We start from the raw sequence: 27,793 nt of genomic DNA, 5'->3' as shown, positions 1-27,793 counted from the left end.
CCTGCTGTCTTGGTGAGTCAGGCTGTCACAATGAGAAATCATAGGTGGAGTGGCTTCTCTCTATAGACTGGAGGTTGGGAAGGCCAAGATCAGGGTGTCCAGGGGCCTGGTAGCGATGCTCTGCTGTCTACAGACAATCCTCATGCCCATACAACGTCACCCAGATATTCTATGGAGAACATGGTGATAGGTGAGAGAACAGGAGAACTCTTGTTGAAAGGACCATCCCTAAACCTCCAACTCAGTGGTCTCCTCCTACTGTAAGTGCCCCCCCCAAGCCTGTTCCCAGATACCTCTCCATAGGGTGAGCCCTACGACACACACGTGTGGGAGGACACAGCTCAGTTCACACTGCGTACCATGACCTGCTCACCCCACAAGCTCAGTTCACACTGCGTACCATGACCTGCTCACCCCACCCCTCAGCATTAACTGGGTTGACAGATAGCTTTTATACTCCCTTAGAAGCCGGGTGAGCTTGTGCTGGGGGATGGGCTGAGTGGGGAAAGTGCTTGATGCACAAGGACCTGAGTTCAGGTCCCAGAACCTCGGGATAGGAGGCAGAGGCAAGAGAACCTTGATAAACCCACAGGCTAGACCTAGTGTACACTGATCAACAAGACATCATGTATCCAGCAAGGCGACAGCTAGGGCTGAAGTTAGAGGTTGTTCATGGACATGCACATGCGTGTTGTGACATGCATATACTCATTCTCTCACACACAAACACATACACAGATCGTACACACAAAGATATGCACACAAGAGATAGAAGAGAAGCAGGAGGGAGCAGCTGGGTCTGGAGCACAGGATTGTAATTCCACTTGTTTGGAGACTGAGGCAGGAGGATCATGAATTTAAGGCCCTTAAATGAAATCTTGCCTCTAAATAAAAATTTGTTTTTACTAAAGGGTTGCTGGTAGAACCTAGTGGCAGAGCCTGTGTTAGATGCACGAGGCCCTGGGTTCAACTCTCGGTGCCACAGGCAGAAATCCATCTCTCTCAGAGCTGGGTCTGCCCAATTCATTAGCCATACTGACACCATGATTAATGAAAATTAAACAGGAGCGAAAGCTTCTTTCTCCATCGCCCTGACCACACTCCAAACGCTCAGTAGCCTGGTGGCCAGTATGCACTGTAGAGGGGTAGTACTGTATCATGGGTTGTTGACTGAACCTTTTCCTGTTCCCCAGGCAAACCTTTCACACCCCTCCCCCACCCATCATTCCTGGTGGCTTTGGGGTTTGCAACCAATCGAATTCTGTATATGATCAGGGAGGCCCCAGCCTCTTGACCTAGCCAGACACAGGACAATGGAGGGCTGGTCAACCTGTGAAGGTGGCCACCAGGGGGAGGTGAGGCTGAGGCCAGAGTGACATGTGTTGGGATCTCAGAGTTTTGTGGTCAGCAGAGTTGCTGACTCACACCCGGAAACCCAACCTTGGGCCAGCAGGGCTGGGTTGCCAAGCCTGGCTTCTTACTGCTTGACCAAGGGAGATCAGGCTGACTTTGCCTGCTCAGAACTGGCTGGACCAGGCAGCTATCGCTGCTACCACCAATGTGAAACAGAACCTCATTCACTCGGCCAGGATGGGGGGCACTGGACCCCTGCACTTGCCATGGCCACTTGCCATTGAGGTTCACCAGGACTGGCTTTTCTGTCTACCTGCACCCCAGGTGCCCTCAGCTTGTGATTTTCTGCTTCTATTTCTGCTCCACGATCTCGTGGTTCTTAAGAAAATTTGGACCCAGATTACAAAATGGGGCAAGGAGGCCACCCTGGTGCCCACCTGTCTTCTTCCCAAGACAGCACTAAAGCCAGCTGCCAACCCCGAGCCAAACAAAGGCAGCCCGCACTCAGACGTGGCTGCCGGACTGGGGACAGGACCCAGTCAGTTAAACAACTTCCTGTACAAATATGAAGGCCTGAGTTGGATCCCAGCACCCTCCTCCCCCAAAAAAGCTGGGAGTATGCCTGTAGTTGCATCACTGGAGGTGGAGGCACGGGGCTGCCTAGGACCCACTGGCCAGGCAGACTATGCAAATTGTCAAGTTATACATTCAGTGAGAGACTCTGTCCCAAAAAATAAATAAGGTGGAGAGCAACAAAGGAAGACACTCAGGGTTGACCCCTAGTGAACACATGTGCACACGCATACACAAGTACACACACACACACACACACACACACACACACGTGAAAACATCTGGTTGATGGGACTGTGCCAAGTGTGCATCAGGACAACAATGACAAGAGGCCCGAGGACTGGTAAGTGTAAGGTTCCTGAGAACACTGAGTGTGGCCAGGTGAGGAAGAGCCCAGCGCCTGTAACAGCATCCACACCTGCAAGGCTGGCAGCATTCACGACGGAAAAAATCACAAGTGGCACTTCCCCGTGGGACTTCCACTCCTGGCCATGGCTGATGACAGGGAGCATTTGTCCTTCTGGCTGACAGAATTCGAAATGGCCATTTTTTTCAGGCGTTGGGCATCAGGCCACCAGGGCAGTGACGCTAGCTGGACATGAAACAAATGGCAAACGCCCTCTTCAGGATGGGCAACGCCCTCTTCAGGATGGGCAATGCCCTCTTCAGGATGGGCAACGCCTTCTTCAGGATGGGCAACGCCCCCTTCAGGATGGGCACCTACTGTACAGCAGGACATACTGTGGCTGGGATTCCTAGGGTGGAAGGCCAGAGTGAAAAAGCTGGCTGAGAGCTTGTGTGTGAGTGTGTGAGTGTGTGTGTGTGTGTGTGTGTGTGTGTGTGTGTGTGGTCTGCAGCCTGCTTCTCCTCAGAGCCTACATTTAGGAAAGGTCCACGTGTAAGGAAACTAATCCGGTGAAGAGGAAAAAGCAGCCTCCAGAGCTTCCTTGAGGATATATATATATATATGTATATATATATATATATATATATATATAGAGAGAGAGAGAGAGAGAGAGACAGAGACAGAGACAGAGACAGAGAGACAGACAGAGACAGACAGAGACAGACAGAGAGAGACAGAGACAGACAGAGAGAGAGACAGAGAGAAAGGGAGAGAGAGAGAGAGAGAGAATGCCCTTGAAGGTTGGCCTCTGTGAGTGCAAAAATCGCTGGCCTCGAACTCACTGTGCAGTTCAAGCTGACTTTCAATGTCTGATCCTCCTGCCTCGGTCTCCCAAGCACTAGGCTCATAGGTATATACAGCCACCACGCCTCGTTTATGTTGAGCTGAGGATGGAGCCCGGGGCTTCTTGCATCCTAGGCAAGTACTCCACAGTCACACCATCTACCTCCTTGAGTCAGGGTCTCTCCTGGAAAGAGACCTGGAGCACCAGGTAGGCAGACTGGCTGGCCAGGGAGCCCCAGAGATCCACATGTCTCTGCATCCTCATTGCTGTGCTTTAATGTGGGTCCTGGGGGGTTGAACTCAGGTCCTCAAGCTCGTAAGGTGATCGCTGTATCAACAGAGCTGTCTTACCAGCCCAGGAGTTCTTTGAAGAAGCACTAGCAGAAACAAGGCTCCGAACCCATAGACCAAGGAAGCTCGGTGAACTCAGGGCACAAGAGTCAGGAGGGAGCCTTGGGATGGCACACCAAGACAAAAGAAGCCTGCAGTGAAGACAGACTCCAGGGCGAAGAAACGTGGTCACCTGGAGCACGCTTTTCCTGATGACCGTTGCTGTGGTAACAGGATCCAAACAGAGTGCCGGTGTGCTTATGTCTGTATAGAAAGTTCTGTGTCTCAGGCACTGGACAAGTGGTCTGAGGTTTGGACACTAGCAGGTGCAGGGACAGGGTGGAAGAAAATGTTTACAGATGTTTGAACTTTAACCTGCTCTCAAAATCGACGTCAAGAGGGGTGACTTCTAACGCACCTTTCATTCCCTTGTCACTGAAAGGAGGGGAGCTTTCATTTTTACTCCTCCAGTACCAAGAACCGAACCTGGGATCTCTGAGGGATGTCAAGGGCTCTAACCCTGAGCTACAGCCCCAGTGGTGTAGGGTGTCTCTTTTAGGCTGCTGTGAATACTGGGGGATCATTGGCAGAGGTTGCACCATTATGCAAATGTACTGACCTAAACGTTCCCAAAGAGCAAAGCTTACGGTGTGTGGATTATGTCTCAGCAAGAAATAAACGAGTTAAAACGAGCAGACACATCTGATGTGAACAAATTCTGCATTTGGTTTCAACCCAGTCAGAACGGTGGCCAACAGGAAAAGCACAGCAAATGCTGGCCAGGGTGTGGGGGAGACTTCATTCACTGCTGAGGTGTAAGCCAGAGCTGCAGAAACCAGTGTGTAAGAAGCCGGAGATGAAGGGGAGACTTCGTCTTACCAAATACTTGCCACACTACTGCAATGCCTCAGTTTACCAATCTGTAGAGTGCTGGGATGGTCCTGTTTACATCCTGTGCACATTTTTGAAAGGAACCCTGGCTTCTCATCACAGAATGTTGCTAGCAAGTCAGCCCACCACTCAGCAGTTTTAGTCTCCCCCTCCTCTTCTCTCTCTCTCTCTCTCTCTCTCTCTCTCTCTCTCTCTCTCTCTCTCTCTCTCTCTCTCTCTCTCTCTCTCTCTCTCTCTCCAGACTTAAGTTCCGTACAAATCATTTACAAGTTTATTCCTTCTCTGGAACAACTCAGGGCAGAAATGTTGACAGGCAGCGCATAGGCCTGGGATGTGAGCGCAGTGTGTTTGTGTTTGAAAAGGGGGAACCTGGCTCTCCTGACAACCATCAGTGTCAGACTCAGAGCTAGCAGGACATCTGGTCACAGCCTCCACACACAGCGGCCATGAGAGCTACGAGAAAATAGCACAGGCCATTCCCAAGGTAGGCAGGAAACGAGCAGGGAGTGTGTTTGATGTGTGAAGGGCTCATGGGGTGGGGTCCAAGGCTGAGTCCGCTCCCTCCTGCTGAAAGTCACTTTCTAAATGGAGCCATGAGTTCAGAGGGGCGGGATACAGCCGGGCTGCATACCCGGGCTGGAGAATGCTGGGTTTCCATTTCATTGTCTGGGTCACATGACCTTGCTTGACTGTCTTACAGTGTTCTGGGTTCTCTGCCTAGGAGGGACAATTGTCACCGGACAGCCATGTCCATCCAGAGGCTAGGCATATGGATTCGTGTTCCTCTGGTCATGTCCATCACGGCACCCTGAGCTTCTTCACACTCTCGCCCACAGCCCGTCACTGTTTGCCTGTGAGCGGGTTGCTGCCCAGCTCTCTCCTGAGGGAGCCATCCTTTCCCATTGTTTCCTCCTCACCCCCTGCCAGGCACACGGCTAGCATTCAGTAGCGGATTCAGTAACAGAACATAGACGTGTGGATGAATGGACAGGCTCCTCCAGCGAGTCACACAGCATGCAGCTGGGGTGAGAGTGGACGGTGTCCCCAGTCAGCAAGTGTGGTTTCTATCTGCACAGCTAAGGATTGGCCCAAATGCATGCTCAAGTTCACGCCCTTGGGGAACCTTTGTTACCAAGAATGGTCCCCCTCCTCATTGGCTTTCAGGGATGGATACAGCAGTTGCCACCCTCCAGGGGGACTCAGAAAGGTCACTGGCAGGATGACAGGAGCATAGGAGAAGGTGAATATCACAGTCAAGGTCAAGGGTTTGGGGTAGAGGCTGAGGGATGGGATGCCACCTCACCAAGAAGACAATTTTTTTCCCACTGAATTTGAGAAATATCTGAAGTTCTTGCCCTGACACTGGTCAAACTGGCCATTCACTTAGCCCCTCAGTTTCTTCTTCTGAGAAATGGGCACACATACTACTGCAATACTTCAGAGAGTGGTGATGACTATATGCTACACCCACTGGGACAAGGTAGGACAAGGGGTAAAGCAGGACCATCTGCCTGGCTGTGACTGCACTCACCTTCTCCACAGACCCTGAAGACATTTGCACAGCCCTTAATGAAACAAGCAAAACAGACGACAGAGAGGCCACACTTCCCAGCAGCCTGACAGTCACCATCCTGCTTTTCCTGGTGCTATTTTTCAGACCCTTTGGTTTACAGGGGAAAGAGCACCAGGATGAATGTTCCCGGAGTCACTGCCTCCATTCCCTGCTCTGTGCCTCAGGACCAAGAGCTGCCTGGGACATCAAGCAGAGAAGGGGCCAAGGGTCAGAGTGGGGGAAGTGAGCCCAGCAGATCCATCCCTTGAGTCACGTGCTGGGCACCTGGAACCAGAGTCCATTTTTCTTCGTGCCTCTTACTCCCTGGATGGCCTTTCTCTGCGTCTTGGCAATGGGCTTGCTTGACACATCCCACTTAGAATGCAAGCCAACACGGTTGTGGGGACCGCAGGCTCCTCCTCCCTCTCTGAGGCTCCCTCTCAGGGACCCTCTCAGTCTGTACCAGTGTCACCATTCTGTCCTGTCCCTTGAACACACCGACACGTTTCGTCCACTCCCTCTGCTTGAGACGTTCTCTCAGGTGTGGGTCTAGCTAGAGTCACCTCACCCTTGTCTTTGCCCGGTGTCACAGCTGGTCCCATCTCTCCCCTGGCCTCTCAGCTGCTTGTCAACTCTATGTCAATACCATGATGCTTCATTTTGCTCAGCTTTTATGGCAGGACTACCTGATGATCTGCTGCTGGCTTGTGTGTCCTGTCTCTGCCCTGGGCCATGGGATTGCCCCCGGGGCAGAACTCACATTCTGTCCATCACTTAAGATGGAGCCTGGCACACAGTAGGCACTTTGGAAGTCTGCTGAGTGGGTGAATGAATGGATGGACATCCCACCCTGGGGCGCCCCAGACAGTGGCAGGGTGGGCGGGGTACCACACTCACTGTGCACTGGGTAGGCATATGGGCTCTGTCCAGCAGGCGCGGTGCTGAAGCTTGGTCCGTAGCTCAGGAAGCCACTCTGGCTGGGGGAATGGTTCAAACTGTCTTCTGTCTTGATACCTTGGAAGGAGACAGAAGCACTGAACACATGGCTAGAACCCTTCCCTGTCATCCACAGAAGAGTCACCAAGTCAAGACAGTGTTCTCAACAGCTTTTAAACCAGAAGTCACTTCAGTGCTAAAGTCAGCTGGCGTACAAGCTTGGTGCGTGCACACGCCCACGTGTGTATTTTTGAGACTCGGTCTCATGCATCCCAGGCTTGCCTTAAAATCACTACATAGCAAGAATGACCTTGAACCTCTGATCCTCCTGCCTTCCATTCCCAAGTGCCACACTCGGTATATTCAGTGCCGGCGTGGAACCTAGGATGCTGTGTATGCTGGAGGAGCCCTGTACCGCTGAGCTCCAGCCCCACCCCTGACTGCTGGGACTACAGTGTGCACTGCCACATTCAGCTCTCACACACATTTGCGTGCATGGGGCCTCTGCCGCCACCTGCCCCCTCTCTGGGCATCTCCCCTTCTTTACATTGGATTAGTTGCTCTGCATGGGCCTGATCCCAGTGATGCAGGGACATGTGGCTCACAGTAGCCATCTAGAGCATTCCATCCCCTCTGCTCTGGAGTCTGGGTCAGGGACAGGGTGGAGCCTAGTCAGAGGGAAGCCTGGCACTTCAGGGAGGTATCCCAGGCGGGAAAGGCTCTCTGGGGCACTTGCAGCTTAGAAGTTCTGAGGGTACACCTGCCACTGTAGTGGAGGAACTGTAGTCAGTGAAGCTCACACACAGGGAACCAGTTGGTTCCTGATATCATTTGAACACTCAGGTCCCTACCTGAAGCCAGTGACGCAACACTTCTCCACTCTGAGGTGTTGACAGTCAAGGCCTCTAAAGCCTTTTCATCTTCTCCCATACTACCTGACTTCAAGAGACCTGTCCCTCTCTGCACTTAACCTGTGACCCATGGTCTCTTTCCATTGTATGAGGCATTGTCACATGACCCGGTTTGGCCCATGAGGACCAACTCTGCCAGGAACATTGACATCCAAAGACCAAAGTTGGCAGGCACTGTCTGTGTCACCACCCTCTCTGTGGGCATGAAGACCACTGAGAAGAAAGCATCCAAAGATGGATCAAGCCTCCATGAGCTCACTGTAGATGATGTGTGAATGTGTGCACGCGTGGAGGTCAGAGATGGCTTATAGAGTTGGGGTTCCCCCATCTATCCTTAAGTGGCTTCCAGGAATAAAACTCAGATTGTCAGGCTTGTGTATCAAGCCTGAGACATCGCATCAGACCCTCACAAAGTCACTGGAGCACCTGGTTCCAGCATACATGGCGACAACTGCAGTCCCAGATATGACAGTACATAAATCACTAACTTCTCATTTTCCAGAAACCAGAATGGGTTAGGGTTATGATTCTTGCAATTGAAAGGGGCTTGCTGACATCGTCTGGAGGCAATGTGAGCCATGCTTCAACCATGCTGTCTCCCCTTTACCGCCAAGTCAAAATGAGTCCAGCTACATTTATGATCCTGCACTGAGGCATGAAGGGACCACAGTGTTGGGGCTGCCAGGGGGTGCAAGGGCTTGCTTGATACTCACTGTAAGGGGGGATCCCATAGGCTTGTGCTGGAGGTGGGTACGCTGTATAGGGTGGTGCCTGCTGGATGCCTGTGCTGTACTGTGTCTGGCCATAGGTTGCCATGGCTGCAGAGCACTGACCAGGAGGGACACACGGGTGAGGCCTGGTGGAAGGAGAGATGGTTAAGTCTCCCAGTCTAGCCCAGCATCTTCCACGGGATCCTGGGATCAACACTATTTTTTCCTTGGGCATTACACTCTCTCAAGCAAAGGAAACATTTGTGTACATGACATATCATTATGCTTTCTTTCCCCTGGGAACCAAGAAGGGGTGTTTCCTGTCTTCAGTGCGGTCAGATTCCACCATGGGTCAGGGCTCCACCTGACAAGATATGGGTGGGTGTGTTGGAAGCCACTGTCTGAGACCTGTCCTCCTTTCCTCTCTTTTTGGGTAGCAATGGAGAAGTCATCTGTGGTAGAAAAGCTGTAACCCAGAGATGCTGGATCCCCACTTTTAGCCAGCACAGTCGAACTTTTTGGAGAGTTCTACAAGATCCATCCACCTCAGACTTCATGTGGGAAACAGAAAGCCTTTGTTGTAGGACCTCCAGGGTTATTCATTACGGTGGTCAGCTTAGACCACCCATCTCTGCATATGCACGTGTATGTAGGTGTGCACATATGTCTGCATGCTCATGAAGGCTGCAGGTTGACATCTGGGATCTCCCATCGTCATTCCCCACCTTAGTGTTTGAGGCAGTGTCTCTCCTGACCTCAGAGCTCACTGGTTTGGCAGCTTGGCTGCCCAATGAGCTCCCGACATCTTCCTGACTCCATCTCCCCAGCGCTGGAGTTACTGATGGAAGAGACCAGGCCAGGGCCCCCACTGTCATCTGGACTCTGTATGTCCATCACCAGACTATGACCCTCTGTCTGCACCAGCCCCTCCATGCCATTTCAGTAGGTGATAAACAACTGGGATTTCCCTTCCCATTGCATGCCTAGGTCCCAGTCCAGGCCACTTTAAAGCGGCCCAGAGAAGCCACCAATTCTGACGACACTGGAGGTTCCTTTTTTTTTTTCTTTTTTGGTTTTGTTTTGTTTTTTTCGAGACAGGGTTTCTCTATATTGTTTTGGAGTCTGTCCTGGAACTCTCTCTGTAGACCAGGCTGCCCTCAAACTCACAGAGATCCCCCTGCCTCTGCCTCCTGAGTGCTGGGATTAAAGGTGTGCACCAGACACTGGAGGTTCTTAGTTTTCATCTTGAGGAGACAACTCATTAACCCACAGAGCTCATGGACTGGCATAGACCCAGAGGCCACACACAGAACGCCTTCACTCTAACCAATTCTCTAGATCCACGGCTGACTGAACCTGACCCCACGTGCTTACTCTCTCAGCTTGGGCCTCTAGGAACATGGCTGGGACTCTTGTATCACTTCAGCCAAAATCTGTCTACTTTAGACGAACATGAAACTCTCTGGTTCTCCAGGTCTGAAGCCTCAGGCAGGTGTGAGTTGACTATAAAAGGGTGCAGGGTCACAAACAGATGTGACCTTGCTTTGCAGATGGTTCTGCTTCCCATAAGGGAGTCCTTTGGGGGACTTACATCTGGAGACGCCAGGCTGGGATCTAGAAAGTGCTCCACCAGCCAGTAGCCCAGCTCTGTGGATGCCCGTGGTACAGTCAGTAGGTCTGTAAGGCGGGACTTCCTGTTAAATAGGGACCCCTATTTGACCGTGTTCCTGGGTCACATCTTGCCTTTCCATAGAGAAGTTCAAGGTGGGAAGCCAAGCCTGTCCACTCCAGTGTCCCACCACAGCCCGCTGAAGAGACTCCAGTGTCCACCACAGTCTGCTGAAGAGACTTGGATTGAACTGAGGCTCAAGTTGAAAAGCCAGAGAAATGGGGGCTGGGACAATTGTTCAAGGAGTAAAACGATGGGGCTCTGAGTCCTGATCCCCAGGTCCATGGACAAAGCCAGGCTCCACAAAACAAATCTGCAATCCTACCATGGGAAGGCGGATCATGAAACACATCTGCAGTCCTACCATGGGGAGGAAGAGGCAGGAGCTCACTGGCCAGCCCACCCAGCTGAGTCTATGTGCTCCAGGCTCAGTGAGAGACTCCATCAAAAAATAAGGTGGGGATGGACTGAGGGAAACACTCAGTATGGGCCTCTGGCCTCCACATGAATGCATCTGCACCCACACATGCATACTCACTGAACACACACACACACACAACACACACATAACACATACACACACATAACACACACATATACACACCCCACACCACCCTACACATCCCGCCCTTCCACATCATACACACCACACGTATTCCACACAACACATACCCTATACATCTCTCACACACATAACAAACACACATTCACATGAACAGACACCCACCCCCCCACTCACATGAACACACACACACACACAATTACCCCCCCCAGAAAGGGCAGTGGCACTCTCCGACCTGAGGAGAGTCCAGGAGGTTTTACTGGGCTCAGTGGCTGCCAGTGCCACACCTCTTCTGACACAGAAACAGCTGGAGCCAATGCCCTCACCAGAGCTCCTCTGTGGCAGTCAGAGAGGGGGATTTATGGAAGCCTGCAAGGGCAACATCTGTCCAGGTCTAACCTGGTCTCTGTGCTCAGCTCCAAGGACTGGAGCTTGCCTAGGGAAGGTTCTGGTACCCAATGACGCTCGGCTTCTGGACCCTGGCTGATCTTATGGTGGGGCACTCATGCCACCAGGTGAGGAGCTCAGGTTCTGTCTCCTCACTAGCCTGGGAGCCCTTCCGAGGCAGGGCTGTGTCCCCTCCTCTCTCTTCCTAGGGCTCATATGGCTTTAGGACTGAGGAGTCCTGGGTGAATGTCGGAGCCAGAAGAAAGGAACAAGGAAAGGATGGAATGAGCAGGAGGAGGCAGGGAGATGGGGGGACAGCAGGAAGAGGGAAAGGAGGGGGACAGAGGCAGGGGAGGAGAAAGGAGGGAGAGGGAGTCTAAACAGGGAAAGGAAAGGATGGGAAAAGAGTAAACTCCAGAAAGAAGGAAACAGCGGTGACACTCAGAGCCGGTTCTAAGAAATTTACACATTCATCCACTTTGTGGGACAGGCCACTCGATGTCCCCTTTCCTAGATGGGAAACCAAGATCCAGGCAGTCAGATTATCTGTGCAAGGCTGTCTAGCTGTGTTCATGCTGGCATCCCTATTTGGGGAACCAGCCCCCGAGCACCCCCACCCCCCTCCAGCCGCCAACCTCTGAAGAAGAGAAAAAGGTGAAGGATGAAGGGGGCGTGGCCAGAGTACTCACTTCGCAAAGAGCTGGGGCACACTCAGAGAGGGCGATTTGGTGACACCTGGAGAGACAAAGAAACACATGAAGGTTTAGCTCCTGAGGTCACCGGCAGCACAAACTGACTTCAGAGGGATTTGGGTAGAGAGCAATTTAGAGAATTGTTGCTGGGGACTTCCTCAACCACAAAAGTTTCTGGGAGGCAGGGCACTCTCCTCACAGTGGGCTCACAGCCCCTCTCTGGTGCGCCTGGTTTTCAGGTACGGCAGGAGAGCAGGCACAGAAAACACACAGAGCATCTAGGAACATCATGCAGAACCCACGCCCCACATGCAGCACAGAAGGGGAAACAGGCCAAAGAGACAGAAGGTATGTGCCGGAGAGGCCACATGATCAAGGAGGCAGGCAAGAGCTGCAGGGTGAAGGTGAGACTGGTCCTAATCTTACGACTCCTCCCCCTCCCCCTCCTCCTCCTCCTCTTCCCTCTCCCTCCCCTTCTTCCTTCTCCGTCTTCCTCCCCTCCCCACACCCTTCTTCCTCTGCTTGCACAGCTGCAGGTGTGGGCACTTACAGAGACCAGAGGACAACCTCAGGCATCATTCCTCTGGAGTAGTTCACCTTGGGTTTTGAGTCGGGACCTCCCATTGGCCCAGGGACATGCCCATTCCAGTAGGCTGCTCCCCAGCAAGTCCCAAGAGCCCCTCCTGTTTCCACCTCTCCAGAGCTGGGATTACACATGCAGACTGCCATGCCCAGGATTGTTACATAGGTTCTGGGGGTTAAATTCAGGTCCTTACCCTTCTGTGGCAAGCACTTTACAGACCGAACCTTCTCCTCAGCCTGGACATCACCTGATGCCTTCACCTTCCTGTCCCTCTCTAACTGCAGTTGGTGGGGTTCAGGTCAGGCTAGCTCCAGCACATCCAAGGAAAGCACTTCTTAGCTCACCTCTGAGGTTCTGACACAAATGTCTCATATTGCATCCCTGGACACTTGCTGGTCAGTTACCACGGGGGAACAACTGTGGGTGACGGCGAAAGGTGACAGACTTAGCTGGAGAGCTGTTTCCTAGGGTGTCATTGATCTGGTTGGTTCCCTGGGGAGTGTTTTTGTCCCTCATCATTTCAAATAAAACCACCCCATGGCCTCAAGCAGACTGAATGAATAACGGATGGGGACAGGATGCACCCATTCACCAAGTTACCCTGCAAGTCCCCTGACTCTAAGCCTCTCTCTAACTCCCTCACCTCACTCTGAGACTTGGCAGCCTCCTCTACCTTCAGCCTCAGAAACTTCTCCCCCCCCTCACATCTCATATGCTGGTAATATCCATCTTTTACCCAGCATTCCCCATGTGCCAAGCTTCCTGCATCTCATATGCTGGTAATATCCATCTTTTACCCAGAATTCCCCATGTGCCAAGCTTCCCTCAAATCACTTTCTCTGCATTAATGATTTTAATGCCCAGATGAAGAGCCGGGCCTGGAGGGTCTGAATAACTCACTCAAGGCCTATGAACTGAACCCTGGTGGCCCAGCCCTGTAGTCTGTCTCAACCATGACACTACAAGCCAAGAGACAGCCACCAGCATATTTGCAGCAAGCACTCCCTCAGGAGCAACTGTGAGCCAGGCCCAGTGGTAATGACTTAGACATAGCATCTCATTTAATCCTTACCATGAGGTAATAGGACCCTGAAGCAGACAAGGTCACCCTTCTCCCACCCTCTGTCAGAAGATCCAAAAACTGAGTGTGTCTGAACCTGAGCCCAAGGGTCACGTGAGCCTGATCTCTCTGGTCAAGTCCCCAGATAAACTCTGCTATATCTCCTTGAACTGCAGTCACAGCTGAGCTTAGACACACAGAGCTGTCTGCATGACCACGCACACAGTGTCAGCATTATTGATCATGGTAAGAAGGACCAGGGTTCAGTTTGACTCTGCATGTGTGCGTGCATGCATGTGTGTGTATATGTTCATGCACATGCATGGTATGATAGCATAAAATATACTCTTTACACACCACACTTAAAAACCAAACAGCAGCATTGACTCGACATCAAGGAAAGTTCTGGCGCCTACTTGGTGCCTCCTGACATCTCCCTTGGTCCTGAGGTCTTTGCTCTAGGTAGGCCCAACATGGCCAGTCTCACTGTTGGTAAAAGCTCAAGTGTGCAGAGCAAATTCAGGAACCATTGAGTTAAACACTTTTAATGTTTTCATTAATAAACATGCAAGTACTTATGAAAACGGAACCCACAGAAACAATATCCCTACGGGCTCTAGTTAGCTTGCTGTTCCAGGCATTCGAAGTGAGCGTCTTTCCTTCTGGTTGCCAAGGAGTGATTGGCATGGTGGCTTTGCTCAGGATTCTGGCTTCCTCATCTCCACCCCCTTCCCGAATCCTTCAGACACCTGCCTTTCCCCTTCCTGCATGGCCAGGCCTCCCTCCTCTGGGCTCCTCACATCTGCAGTCACCGTCCAGCCAGGGGAGTAGATGGGGGGGGGTAGGGAGGATGGGGGAGTGGGGGGGGTGGGTTGGGAGTGCCGAGTGCTTCTTCTCTTGCAGACCACTCTTTTGAAGAACAGTTTTTAACTTCTTGTCTCCTTTGCCACATTTAGATTTTGCCATCATGGGACACACTCCCCTTCCCCTGTTTCTCCCTGTGTTCCTCCTGGATAGGATGGCACAGACTTCCTCCATAGCCGGCCTGTGTCTAGGGGTGGTGGGACTTAGGTGGGACTCCATATAGGCCAGAGAGTCTGGATATAGCAGGAAGGCAGCCAGGGACAGGGTAGAGCCCCCAGGCCCCCCCCCCAAACTGTGCTCGTCCTGCTCTGTGACTGCTAGTCTTGGGAAGGAATTTGGATCAATGGTCACTCTGCACTTGTTGCTGCAGTCAATGTATAGGAAGTGGCTTGATAGAAAGGGTCGCTGTGGGTGAGATTAACCCCACAGTGACACTAACCCTGCCGGAGAAGCAGGCAATGCTGTGACACTCTCAGAGGACATGGTGTGGACTCGGTGAAGCTTTGGGTGCCCTTCCCAACCGGGGGGCAGGGGGCGTTCCACCACCTCCGTCTTCTTTCCTTTAAAAATGTATTTCTCTTTGTATGTGTGTGCGCGTGCGAGCGCATTTATTGGTCTGTGAGTGCGGGGGATGTAGAGGTCAGAAGAGGGGATCAAATCCCCCAGGAACTGGAGTAACAGGCAGTAGTGAGCATGTGGCTTGATTTGGGTGTTGGGAACTGGACTCTGGTCCTCTGCAGTGGCGGTGTGTACTCTTAACCAATGAGCATCTCTCCAGCCCAAGGCCCAGTTTTAACATGTAGAACTAGAGGAGGAGTCTGTGTGTGAGAGCATACAGCTGTGTGATTGTGTATATGCACACACTGTTTTCAAGTGTGTGCTTGTGTGAAGGATACACCCAGCTACTTGCTCACTGGTAAGTATTTAGCTTACCCATTGTGAGCCAAATCTACAAGCTGGGTCTCACGACTTAATGCTCTTTGCAGAGGAAGCGGGTGTGGCTTAAGTGCCCAGGTGCACCCTGACAGAGTGGCACTGTGCCCGTCATCCTTTCTGAGGCTCACTTTTCTCCTCTGAAGCGTGGCTACAGTTTGTACCCGCGGAGGAAGTCCAGGTTACCAGGGACCAGCCCTAGCTACTCTTATCTTCCTACTTCCCTGCCCCTGCCCCATGGCAGCCACTCTCTTCTGAGAGCTCAGTTGACATCGGCACACCTTTATCATCCTCCTAGGGATGCTACCAAGCTAATGGCTCTGGAAGCAGTTACCACTGGTACACAGCCTTACTGAGCCCCTGGGCTGACTCTGAACTCATCTTCAGTGACATGAGATGGCTTCCGATGACAGCAAAATGTCTCGAGGCAAGTGTGTATGTGTCATCCAAATGCATCCTCTCATCTTCCCCAAGTGTGTGACTGACATCGCGCCCAACCCAGAAGAGCACGGCTACAAGCTCAGAAGTGTGCCTCAGCCTTTTCTCGCACGGGGCACTTTGACAGACGTGCCTCAGCCTTTTCTTGCACGGGGCACTTTGACAGACGTGCCTCAGCCTTTTCTCGCACGGGGCACTTTGACAGACGTGCCTCAGCCTTTTCTTGCACGGGGCACTTTGACAGACGTGCCTCAGCCTTTTCTTGCACGGGGCACTTTGACAGACGTGCCTCAGCCTTTTCTCGCACGGGGCACTTTGACAGACGAACACCTCTTTTGGCCCTGGCAGTGGTGTTCTGAGAGCAGAGGCAGATGGGGAACATGTCTCAGAGTGTGATTTAGGGGGTCATAAATACATGTGTCCCTGTGGAAACCATCACAAGTGGATTTTAATGCATGTTAAGAGCATAATGAAGCTATAAAAGTCAATTTTTAAAAAAATCTGGTTTGAGTTGTTCTCTTTTTTTTTTTTTTTTTTTTTTTTTGGTTTTTCGAGACAGGGTTTCTCTGTATTGTTTTGGAGGCTGTCCTGGAACTAGCTCGGTAGACCAGGCTGGCCTCGAACTCACAGAGATCTGCCTGCCTCTGCCTCCCAAGTGCTGGGATTAAAGGCGTGCGCCACCAACGCCCGGCTTGAGTTGTTCTCTTAAAGGGAATTTATTTCCAGGTTTTTGCTCTTTTTTTCTAAAGGAAGATTAGTATCAGTAGGCATAGCAAGGAGCAGCCAGAACACAGGGCAGACATGGGCTGCAGAGGGAGTGTGTGAGCCATGGTGGAGTCCCCAACAGTTGGTGTCCTCGTTCCTAGAGTGGGTTCTGGAGCATCCTTAGTACTCACAGTGGCCTCTGGGAAGCTTCCAGGATGCCCAGAGAAGGAACAGAAAGTAGATTGTGTTCCTTGGGTCAGCACCCAGCTGCTAGCTTCAGGTTGGAGCTGGCCAGAGTAACACTGGAAAACTCAGTCCGAGGCGGGAGTGGGCAGGAAGTCAGAGAGCCGGGCACCTGCTCCCGGGAGGGCTCACCTCCCCTGAAACCGGGTTATGGTTGAAACTTTTCAGGAAGCACCTGTGCTTTAAAACAGGAATCTTTCCCTTGGCTTCTCGGTATCCGTAACTTTTACCTCCTCCTCCCAGAAAGCAGGATATAGCCCAGATCCAACCATCGATTGAGTAGGAATGAAGGAAGGGCAGGGTGGGTTTGCCCAGTGGCTCCTGCAAACCCGGAGCACTGTGTTCGCCTAAATGTTACCCATTTTTATCCCTGAGAGAATCTGTCGGCATCTTATCACAAGCTACAGTCATCTGAGATGAAAGCCTTGATTCAGGAATTGCTTAGATTGGACTGGTTTGTGGATTTGTGTGCGGGGGCCATCTTCATTATTAATCGGTGTAGGAGGAAACAGCCCGCCGTGAGTGACACCATCCCTAAGCAAATGATCCCTGGCCGTATTAACAAGGTCAGCCAAGCATGAGCCTAGGAGCAAGCCAGAGAGTGAGTCACCAAGCAATGTTTCGCCATGCCTTCTGCTTCAAGTTCCTGCCCTGCCCTCCCTCTATGATGGACTATCACCAGGAAGTATAAGCCAAACAAATGCTCTGCCTACCCCCCCCCGCCCCCCCCATCGCCAAGTTGCTTTGGGTTAGAGGGTTTTTATCACAGCAACAGAAAAGTAGTGGAGACAGAAAACTGTGATGTCCCCGAGCGTGTGGGGTTTTATGCCTTTGGAGCATTCTGCTGGAAGACCGTTGGAGGACTTTGGGATTTAAGCTGGGAAAAATGGTTGAGTGTTCAGAGATTAATGGAATATTCTGTGGGAGTTTGGATGCTAAGAGTGCAGTGATAAGTGTGGACTGTGGAGACCTGGATCGTGAGGTTCCAGAGGGAAATAAGGTCTTTATCTGTGCTGTTTGTGTGATATTTTGAATTAACAACCCGTGGTTGCTGGTCAGTTGAGGTTGGAGAATCATCCACGATTAACGAGACACCAGCTTACTGAGGGAAATAAAGTTCTCTCTGTACTTCACTGGGACAATGGAAAGTATTTCCTCATGGCTGCACCTAGAAGCTAATGTTCCAGTGGCCCCTGAACTGGAAAATGCTTAAGAGTCTCCATGTGGCACTGGCTTCAAAGGCGCAAATGCCACATGATTAAAGGAGTCACGGTGTGCAGCTGAGGTCTGGCCCTGTGTGGTAGGACTGGAGTTTCTGAAGAGAGGCCATTGGCAAGCGTGCAGCCTCAGCCGCACTGGAGCCTGCATAGTGGAGATGCTGGGAGTGCGCGTTGTCTACCAGATACAGACAAGCTTGGTGTGGAGCTGACCCCAGACTGGGAGGCAGCGTGCTGCAAACGGCAGGGCCCCAGAGTGGGGCTGCCCAAGCTCTTTGGAGTCTAGAAGATCACGAATGAGCTCCAAAGGTCAGACACAGAGCTACAGAATTTGCATTCACATTGCTGGATTTAGTTCTGCTTTGATCTGATTATTCGCCCGCCACAGCTCTTCCCTTTTGGAATAAGAAAGTATGCAATTTGTGAGAGACTTTGGATCTTAAAAGAGACCTTGGACTTTTAAAGTGGCAAAAAGTTTAAAGACTGGGGCTTTTACAGCTGTATGACCTTTTTACAAATATAACATTAATATAAGGTCTTGGGGACAAGGTATTGAAAGGTTTGAAAGTGATATGTTTGGCTGGGCTGGTGCACACCTTTAATACCAGCACTCAGGAGGAAGAGGCAGGCAGACCTCTATGAGTTCGAGGCCAGCCTGGTCTACAGAGTAAGTTCCAGGACAGGCTCTAAAGCAATACAGAGAAACCCTGTATGGGGGAAAAAGTGATATGCTTGTGGGTCAAATTGACAAGGGTCAAAAGTGTCCTAGTGAGCTTTAATTTTCCATTTGACATAGCCTAGAGTCAACCGAGAGGAAAAACCTCAACTGACACCAAGGAATTGCCTAGATGGGCCCATGGGAGCATCTATGGGAGATCGTCTTGATTATTCATTGATGCAGGAGGGCCCAACCCACTGTGGGTGTCACCATCCCTAGGCAGGTGGTCCTCGGATGTATAATTAGAAAGCTAGCTGATGGCATGTGTGTGTGGTTTGTTCAACTAGCGTACAAAAACAGAAATGATACCTGCAAGGGCCTATCTTCTTTTACAACCGGAGCTCAGAGTTCAGAATGAGTTTTGATACACACGAGGACTATAACACACAAGACAGCTCAAAGGGATGATGATGTTGATGGTGAGTTTGGTTGGTTTATAAGTTTAAAGAATAGGTAATGAGAAACCCAAGACATATGAATCATCATGTAATTTTCATGTGATAAGTGAATACAATATAGTAAATCTAACTGAGCGTGAGTCTAGGATCAAGCCAGAGAGCAGCATTCTTCTGTGGTTTCTGCTCTGAGATATTATCCTGACTTCCCTCAATGGTGGGCTGTGACCCAGAAGTATAAGCCAATTGAGCTCTTTCCTCCCCTCAGTCGCTTTCATCAGAGTGTTTTATCAGAGCAACAGAGATGAAACTAGAACAGAATCCAAGAGGAGGTTGCCATGGCCTGAACCTTAGGGAGGCAACAAAGTTGGGCAGGGGAAGTTTAGAAAATTTTACTTGTGGTTCAAAGCTAATATTGACTTGAAATTAGCTCATCCCTCAAGATCACTGTCTGCATCTGTGTATCAAAACACACAACCACCTACCGACCTACCCAACCACCCACCCATACATCTACCCAACCACCCACCCATACATCTACCCAACCACCCACCCATACATCTACCCAACCACCCACCCATACATCTACCCAACCACCCACCCATACATCTACCCAACCACCCACCCATGCATCTACCCAACCACCCAAGCACTCACACATCCACTCGTCTACCCACCGCCCACCTATCTCTCTATCCACCCATATATTCAACCGCCCACCTGCTCCCCTAATCATCCAGCCACCCACCTAGTCATCCATCCATGTATCCACCCATCTGTATTTTTTAAGGTCTTCTATAGGCCAGGCACTGAGCTGTATACTAAATAGGAAGGGGATTTAAATGCATGTATAGGAATGAAGAGTTGTCACTGGTGGAATCTAGGCAAATGCTATACTGCCAAGCTATGTTCCCAGCCCTTTACTTTGAGGTAGGTGCTCTACCACTGAGCCACACCCTTAGCCCACAGTTCAAAATGACCACCAAATGTTTGCTGTGGTAGTAAAAGGGAAGAAGGGGAGGAGGAAGTCAGATTCACAGGACTGGGTTGGGAATGCACCCCAAAATGACCCTGTTCTGTGGTAACGTCAGCATTTCTCGGAACCAGAGATGAGGAAGGGCCTGCCACGGAGTCAGTTCTCAGGAACACCAAGGATGAAGGGGAGGGACAGGGACTTATCTAGGGGACAACTGCCTCTCTGCTCCTGCCAGGTTCCTCTTGTAGCTGAAGGATTCAGCATCTCAGAGGAGGGCATATTTTGATGTGCCCTTTCCCCATGTTTCACAAAGTCATAGACTTTGTACCACTTACTATTAAGGTTAAACAAAGGGCTCACCCTGCCTCTGATCCTTGTGGTTTTTTGACTCCGAGGGTGACAATGGTCTACTAAATCATTTACCATGCCCCCGGAGTGGGCCAGGCCTGCCACACACCATAACCTCACTTAACCCCCTGTATACACTCTACAGAGTGGGTCATTATCACAGCCCATTCAACAGGGGTGGAAACTAAGACTTAGAAAGATTGCTTGGCTGGGGAGTGGCTGGGCTGGGAGTCAGATCTGGATACCCCACACCCACAGCCCAGACCCTTGCCATGCTGACTTGGAGACACAGTAGGAAATTGGCCTGGGCATCTACCCAGAGAGAAAACTATGAAGGTCTTTGACCCATCAGAGGGTCGTTTTCACAGATGCTTGTAGGGAGGCCAGGTGTGCCTCCCTCCCCCCATCCAGTCCTGGTCTCAGAGCCCACACCCTTGCAGTGAAGATTTTGAAAAGGGTTGTCTAATGTCAGAACCAGCATGCAAGGGCAATGCCATTCATTGCCTTGATGACAGAAGAATTACTCAGGGAGCCTGGATTTGCTCCCAAAAAGTTCCTTGTGATGTCGCTTTGCATTGGACACAGGACCTTCTGGTTACTTGTGACAGTCTTGTCCATTCCTGTCCCATGATGTGGCATCACACAGGATCCATGAAAGAGAACAATTGGAGGCCTGAGGACACCACTGGCAGCGGACCCCTGGGCACACTGCCGGGGAAAGGGTTAAGTCTGACGCTTCGGTATGATAGCTTAACGCCTTCTGCTCACCTTAGGCTCTACCAGGAAGGCTGACAATCCCAGCAGAGCAAACAATAGCTTGGATTGTTCTAGAGAAAACTAGTCTGGCAGCATCATTTGCCAAAAATTTTCTAAACAGCTTTAACTGTCTTCTGCTTCCTTGACTTCAACCCAACCTGAAAGCAACAGGCAGACAAGGTCTCGTCTTGAGCACAGAAGCCTGTGAACCCGACTCCTGCTGGAGGAGGTGCTGGCAGGACGGAGCTGAGGGACAGCGGTGGAGACCCAACAGGTCATGCCTTATGTAGGACTGGGAATGCACCCAAGGCGACTATCCTTCATAGCAAATGTCAGGATTTCTTGGAACCAGAGACCAAGAAGGGCAGCTTAGGGCAAGACTACGTACACCTGTCCCTTGAATGATGGACAAGACTGTGATCCATGTGCACTCAACTTCTGTTCTAGAACCATCAATGGGAGTGTCAGGTTCTGGGAATGGTACCCTGGGAACCTCCGCCTGTCACAAATGAACAAGCCCCTCTTAACTCACCCAGTCAAGTTTTTGCAGAGGCCTACCTTCTCTGTCACTCAGAGCCCCCACGGCAGGGCTGTCTTCACTCCACGTCAGGGATTCCTTGCAGTCACTGCTTGCTGCAAGGCTGGGTGAAATCACCACTTCTAACATTGCCTTGTACCTGAGTGGAGACAAAGGGAAATGTAATTTATTCATTATTATTCATGCTTGCTAATGAATCATCTTTCTCGCCCTAAGAATGTAAATATTAAAAGCTGATTACCTATTCCCAACCTTCTAATAGATTCCATATTATACAAATTCACAAACTTTTAGTCAAAATGGAAATGAAGTCCTTGCCCCTAGAGAACATGCCCTCTCCATCTAAACACCCCTCCTGCGCTCCGAATTTCCCATCGGAAGTATTGTGTTTTGGTCTCTCTTCTGAATTGTCTTTGAACTGGGGAGACATCCCAGGAGAGGAAGGGGTGACAGGTCGAGGGGAAGGATTGGCATTTCGGCTTCCAGAGACTAGAGGAGCCGGGGGAGGGCACTGTGGTTGGCTGTGGTTAAGGTAGCAAAGTGGCCAGTGTGTTGTTCACACAGGTGGAAAATGACATAGCAGACAGTCACAGTATTTCACAAGTGCTTCTAGGATGGGGCCTGGTGCCACACTTCTGTAATCCCGGCTACTTGCGATGCTGAGGTAGAAGAATCCTAAGTTCAATGCCAGCCTGGGCTACAGAGCAAGTCCCAGGGCACCCTGGGCAACTTTGTGAGACCGTGCTGCAAAATGCAAAGTAAAGAGAGGTCTAGAGAGCAGGTGCTTGCCTTACACATGTAAGGCCTTGGGTTCCATCCCTGGGACCTGAGTGTCTTTAGGTGCTATGTCCCACAGCCCAGAACACCTGAGCCTTCCAAGAAAGCAAGCCCTGAGGGTGGGACTGCTCCAGATTTTGACATATCACAGGGTTTGGAGTGGGAGTGTGTGCCTGGGGGAGCATAAGGTGTCACCGGGCTTCAGTTTTCATTGGAACATCCCACACGGCGCTGTAACTGTAGTTGCTCCTAAGTGCCTACATGCTATGGCTGGGGAACAGGGCTGCCAGCTAATGTTCACAGCATGTGGGGTAGCTGTGCTCAATGGCCTAGACTTAACTCACAATTCTCATTACTGATTATCACTGCCAATCAGTAAGAGGCAACACTTACTGAGCATTTCTTAAGCTGAGGCCATCAGGGCATGGCCAGTTCCTACGATGCTGATGGGACACACCATGGCCAGACCAGGTCCAACACAGAAACATCATGGATTCAACTCTCCCTAGTTCTGATACTTGTTGACTTGAGTCTAGGAGATGGAGACCATCAAAATGCCTCCGTGACATGACCACGGTGCAGGTTAGGAGGCAAGGTACAGAAGGGACGAGCTTGAGGCAGCCGCCCAAGTGTCCACATGCCCCACAGGACTGGGCTTTGACAGCATGCTCAGATAATGTCTCTCAGGCAGCCGTAACGAGGACTGGGTGGGAGCCCGTGCAGCATGGCATTAGATGGCCAGAGTCCAGCAAAGAGGCAGAGGGTGTCATGGGGGGACAAAGAGTCTGTGAAGCCCCAAACACACAAGTCAGGAGTGTACTCTTAAGGTACACGAGGTCAAGGAGAACAGTGTGGGCCAGAGAGAGGCTCGGGGTTGGGAGTGTACTGCTCTTGTTGAAGGCCCGGGCTTGGTGCTTATCACCCACATCAGGAGGCTCCGGGCCAACTGTCAGTTCTAGGGATCTGACTCTCTCTGGCTTCTTTCAACACCAGTACATACAAATGCACATAATTTTTTAAATACCTAAAACACAACAAAACAGACAGACAAACACAAGCCAGCATTGTGGATGGCACTGACAATATGTGGTCTCTTGAGGCAAGCTGGGAAGGAGGGAGGTTGTAATCTGGGAAGTGAACCCTGGAAGTTCAGCCAGGTCAAGGGTTCGGCTGGAGCAATGCCCCCTGCCCCAGGCCAACTCCAGTCTGTCTCCTACTGCAACCTGTGAGCTAAGAATAGCTTTCAATTTTTCACATTTCCTTCTTTGCAGTGCTAGAGATTGGATCCAGGGCCTTGCAATGTACGGCAAGTGCTCTACCACTGAGTAATGTCCGCAGACCAGGTTGTCATACTTTCAAAGGGTTGGAAAAAATCCAAAGAAGGACACCATTCCCCGACAAGTGAATACAACATAAAACTGAACTGTCAGTGTCCCTGAGTAAAATTCCAACAGGCTTCAACTCACTGTCATATCCATGGTTACTATCACGCTACAACCTCTAGGCAGAGTCCTCTAAGAGAGGCTGTGGGTGGGTCCCCAAAGCTGAAGCTATTTAACATCTGGGGGAAAAAGTTTGTAGCAGGCTTTTTGGGGGGCATTAACCTGCTCCAAAACCATGACACAGAGGCTTATTATTCGTTACGAATGGTCAGCCTAGCTTAGGCTCGTTTCTGGCTAGCTCTTTTAACCTAAAGTAACCCGTTTCTCTTTGTCCACATTTTGCCTTGGGGCTTACTTTTCTCTCCTTCTGTATGTCTTACATTCACTGCTTCTCATGTCTGCTGGCTGCTGCCAGGCTTCTTGCCCTGAGCGTGTCTTCCTCGTTCTCTTTCGTTCTCTAGTTTCCTCTTCCTATTTATTCTCGCTGCCCACCAACCCCGCCTATCCTTTTTCCTACCTAGCTATTGACCATTCAGCTCTTTTTTGGACCAATCAGGTGCCTTAGGCAGGCAAGGTGAGACAAAGGCAACACGTCTTTACATAATTAAGCACACATCCTTACATTGATAAACAAATGCAACATAAACAAATGTAACACGCCTTCACATGGTTAAGGCAATATTCCACAGTATAAACAAATTTAACACATCTTTGCCCAGTTACAGTAATATTCCACGGCAAAAGTTGATCAGCAAGCAAGGTTGGGGGTACACCATTGTTCTATGGTTTCCTGTACTTTTGTATGTCTGAGACAAGTTTTAACAGTGTGTGGCATATGTATGCATGTGCAGACATGTATGTGAGGGGATGTGCAGGCGTGTATGTGAGGGTATACTCACCTGAACAGGTGCAGGTGGGGAACATAGATTGATGTTGGGATGTCTTCCCTCAGTCACTTCTCTACCTTAATTTTTCCAGACAGCATCTCTCACTGAGGCTACAGATGGCTGTTTAGCTAGTCTGGCTGGACAATAAGCCCCAGCTCCTCCATTCTCCTCTCCCAGACACTGGAGTCACAGCTGTGTGCCATGATGTACAACTTTTGATGTGGGTGCTGGGGATTCAAACTCAGGTCCTCATGCCCTTACAGCAGGCACTCTACCCGCAGAACCATACCCCCCAGCCTGAAAGTGCTTTATATAAAGTTTCTAAACTGGTAAGAGAGTGCCCACACAAACCAATGGGCACTCGGGACTTTACATGAACAGAGAATTATTGGTCCTCTTGTTCCTACATACACAGGCATCATAAGTGTCCATCTCCTTGTTCCCAAACTGCCACAGGCACTGCAGGGTGGAGGTTTTGATGTCTCATTCCTTACGCCCTGCAGGGTGGATTGTGACCTCTGCAGCAATAGACTTCAAATCTGTCACCTGTCTGTGGGTGACAGAAATTTACACTGAACCCCTATCACTTCCTTCTTCTTCTAGGGTGTCAGGAGATAACAACTTTAAAAGAAAGATGACATAAAAATCTTGGTCCCCAAATGTCACTTCGCTGTCTCTGGAGGGTGGCATTCAGAGACTGGGGCTGCTGGTAAAACTGTCAAACCCAGTTTATAAACGGCACGAAGCACGTTCTCCCTAGTACTTAGAAGTAGCTGGAAGAGCTTAACAAGACAACACCGCATGGCAGCTTAGGCTCTTGCCTTCTCTTGGAAACCAGGGGATGACACCATGATTATGTTTGGAAACCATAGCTGGAGCCAAATAACCAAGGCCCATGCTGGTTAAGGCACAGGGCTGGTGTTTGCCAAAGATTGTACCGTGCTTGACTCCTGTTCCCTCTTTTTCTTATTACTCTTCTCTCAGGTCCCCTGAGTCATTTTCTCTGGAGAGCCTGGGCATACGTATTTTCAGAACAGAGCAGAGAGACACCCCCAGCCTCTGTCACATAACTTAGGGATTTTACACAGTTCTGCTGGATAAGAGTGTCCTCATATCCAAATGGTCCTTGTGGACTACACTCTGGTGGGTGTGCGCCTTGGAGTCTCTGCTATGGGACAGAGGAAAGTGATTGAAATTTGGTAGATTTTATGTGCATTCCCACCTAAGCTGCCAATGGCTTGGAAATCAATTTGGTTTTCCCCATAGGACCCAACACAGTATCCTGTCACTCTGTTACCCCATTAACACCTGCTGGAGGGAAGAAGGAAGAAAGAGTGAGGGACAGTGACAAAAAAAGCTGGGAAGGTAAAGTGCCTCCTGTGCATGAGGACTTGAGTTCAAATCCTAGCACCATGTAAAAACATGGGCATGGTGGCACATGCCTGTAATCCCAGAGTTGGGAAGAAAGAAACAGGAGGATCTCTGGCCAAACACTTCAGCTTGATCAGTGAGCCTCAGGTCCCAGTGAGAAAGATTGTCTCAAAAACTAAGTCTGGTTTCCTAGAAGCAACACGCATACACATATACATATATAGTGAGTTCAAGGCCAGCCTCGGCTACACAAAATCCTGTGTCGATTAAAAAAAATAAACGAAAGAAATCCATACTTAATAACCAGCATCTTTCTATTGGACCAAACCTTTTCTCTCTTACCTTCATTTCCCACACCACCCTAGACAATGACTCTAATCTCTAATGCATGAAATAGTTAAATATGGTTGTTGTAGACATCACTGTGCCATCTTTTGGGTGGCACCTGTTCCAATTCACAGATTTGTTAGGCCTTTTACAAAAGATTTACTTATTCACATATTTTATGTTTATGAGTGCTCTGTCTTCATGCACACCACAAGGAATCTGATTCCATCACAGATGGCTGTGAGCCACTATATGGTTACTGGGAATTGAACTCAGGACCTTTGGAGGAGCAGTTAGGTTCTCTTAAACACTGAGCCATCTCTCCAGGCCCAATTGTTAGGCTTTTATCTTCAATCTGCACTGTGACTTGTAAAAACATGCATTGCTGGGTGGAAGCCTAGGTTGTAGCCATAAGTGCACTGCCTTGTTGAGGGCATTCAGATGGCTACCATCTCTTACCCATTCCAAACAATGCTGTAATGGACATCTAACTATCCATGTAAGCAATATCTGTCTGTCTGTCTGTCTATCTACCTATCTATCATCTATCTGTAATTTGCATATGCGTGTGTGTGTGTGTGTGTGTGTGTGTGTGTGTGTGTGTGTGTGTGTGTCAGAAGAGATCTTGAATGTCATTCTTTAGGCACGTTTCACCTTTGGTTTGAGTCTGAGTCTTATTAGCCTGGGACTATGACTTGTAGCCTCGGCTGACTGGCCAGTGAGCCCCGCCTTCCTAGTGCTGGGATCACAACTGTTCAATGCCAGGGTGGGTTCTGCGGCTTGATTTCAGGTCCTCATGCGTGTGAGGCAAGAACTTTACTGACTGAATCATCTCTCAGCCCGTATCCATGTATCCTTAAAATGCACACGCATATCCCACACGGACCAAGATTTTCTTGTGACTTGAAATGTTAAAGTTCACCAAACATTAGCAGCCATCCCTCCTAATTCCCCTGCTTTTTAAGACTCCCACTAGTCACACACAGGCTTTCAGTTTCACGGCTCGATATTACATTGGTGTTGTGGTTTCCATACAAAGGCTGGTGTGTGGAAGGCTTGGTCCCCGGCTGGGGATCCAGTCCCCGAGATAAGGCACCTGGTCTGCGGTCGGTCGGTGTCACTTCACCCTCACAGCCATGGAGTCAGGCAGTTGTGGCCTGACACCTCTGAAATGAGGCATTGCCTCTAAGCATCAAGGGGCAGTCTGACCAACACACTCGGCATACCCAGAGCTCTAACCCACATACTGAAAGGTAGGAAGCATCATTTCACAGTCATTTTCATTCCCGTCTCACACGCTGATGACAAGTTGGGGAGAATTGCATATTTATTTCCTTTATTCTTGTCTATCTTTATTATTATAGCTTTTCTTTGTTGTTGTTGCTTAGGGTTTTTTCTTGTTAACATGTCTGGGAGGCTTATATTAGTCTATTATTCTTTTCAGATGTTGTAAATTCCTTTCTCTTTTCTCCCCGACCCCTTTCTTTGGGGGAAGGGTCTCATATAGCCCAGGATGGCTT

The 27,793-nt window shown here is 50.2% G+C and overlaps 1 protein-coding gene across 5 annotated transcripts in view; it reads right to left on the bottom strand.

Moving 5' to 3' along the window:
* Eya2 (EYA transcriptional coactivator and phosphatase 2) overlaps positions 1 to 27,793 on the bottom strand; it is a 172,264-nt gene that overhangs the window by 83,549 nt on the left and 60,922 nt on the right. For 4 of the 5 annotated variants that reach the window (XM_040732765.1, XM_005084966.4, XM_040732766.1 and 1 more), the window contains exons 2-5: positions 21,550 to 21,668; positions 11,753 to 11,798; positions 8,449 to 8,591; positions 6,786 to 6,902 (exon numbers count right to left, since the gene is read on the bottom strand). In XM_040732765.1, coding sequence (XP_040588699.1) covers positions 6,786 to 6,902; positions 8,449 to 8,591; positions 11,753 to 11,798; positions 21,550 to 21,658 — 415 coding nt within the window. In that variant the 5' untranslated portion in view covers positions 21,659 to 21,668. Of the gene's footprint in view, positions 1 to 6,785; positions 6,903 to 8,448; positions 8,592 to 11,752; positions 11,799 to 21,523; positions 21,669 to 27,793 lie in introns of those variants that run through there. The other variant, XM_040732768.1, reaches the window with a different exon arrangement.

Source organism: Mesocricetus auratus, unplaced genomic scaffold, assembly GCF_017639785.1.
Source record: "Mesocricetus auratus isolate SY011 unplaced genomic scaffold, BCM_Maur_2.0 Super-Scaffold_100028, whole genome shotgun sequence".
NCBI lineage: Eukaryota > Metazoa > Chordata > Mammalia > Rodentia > Cricetidae > Mesocricetus > Mesocricetus auratus.
Note: the sequence above shows the minus strand (reverse complement) of the source record. Positions and strands in the feature narration are given on the sequence as shown.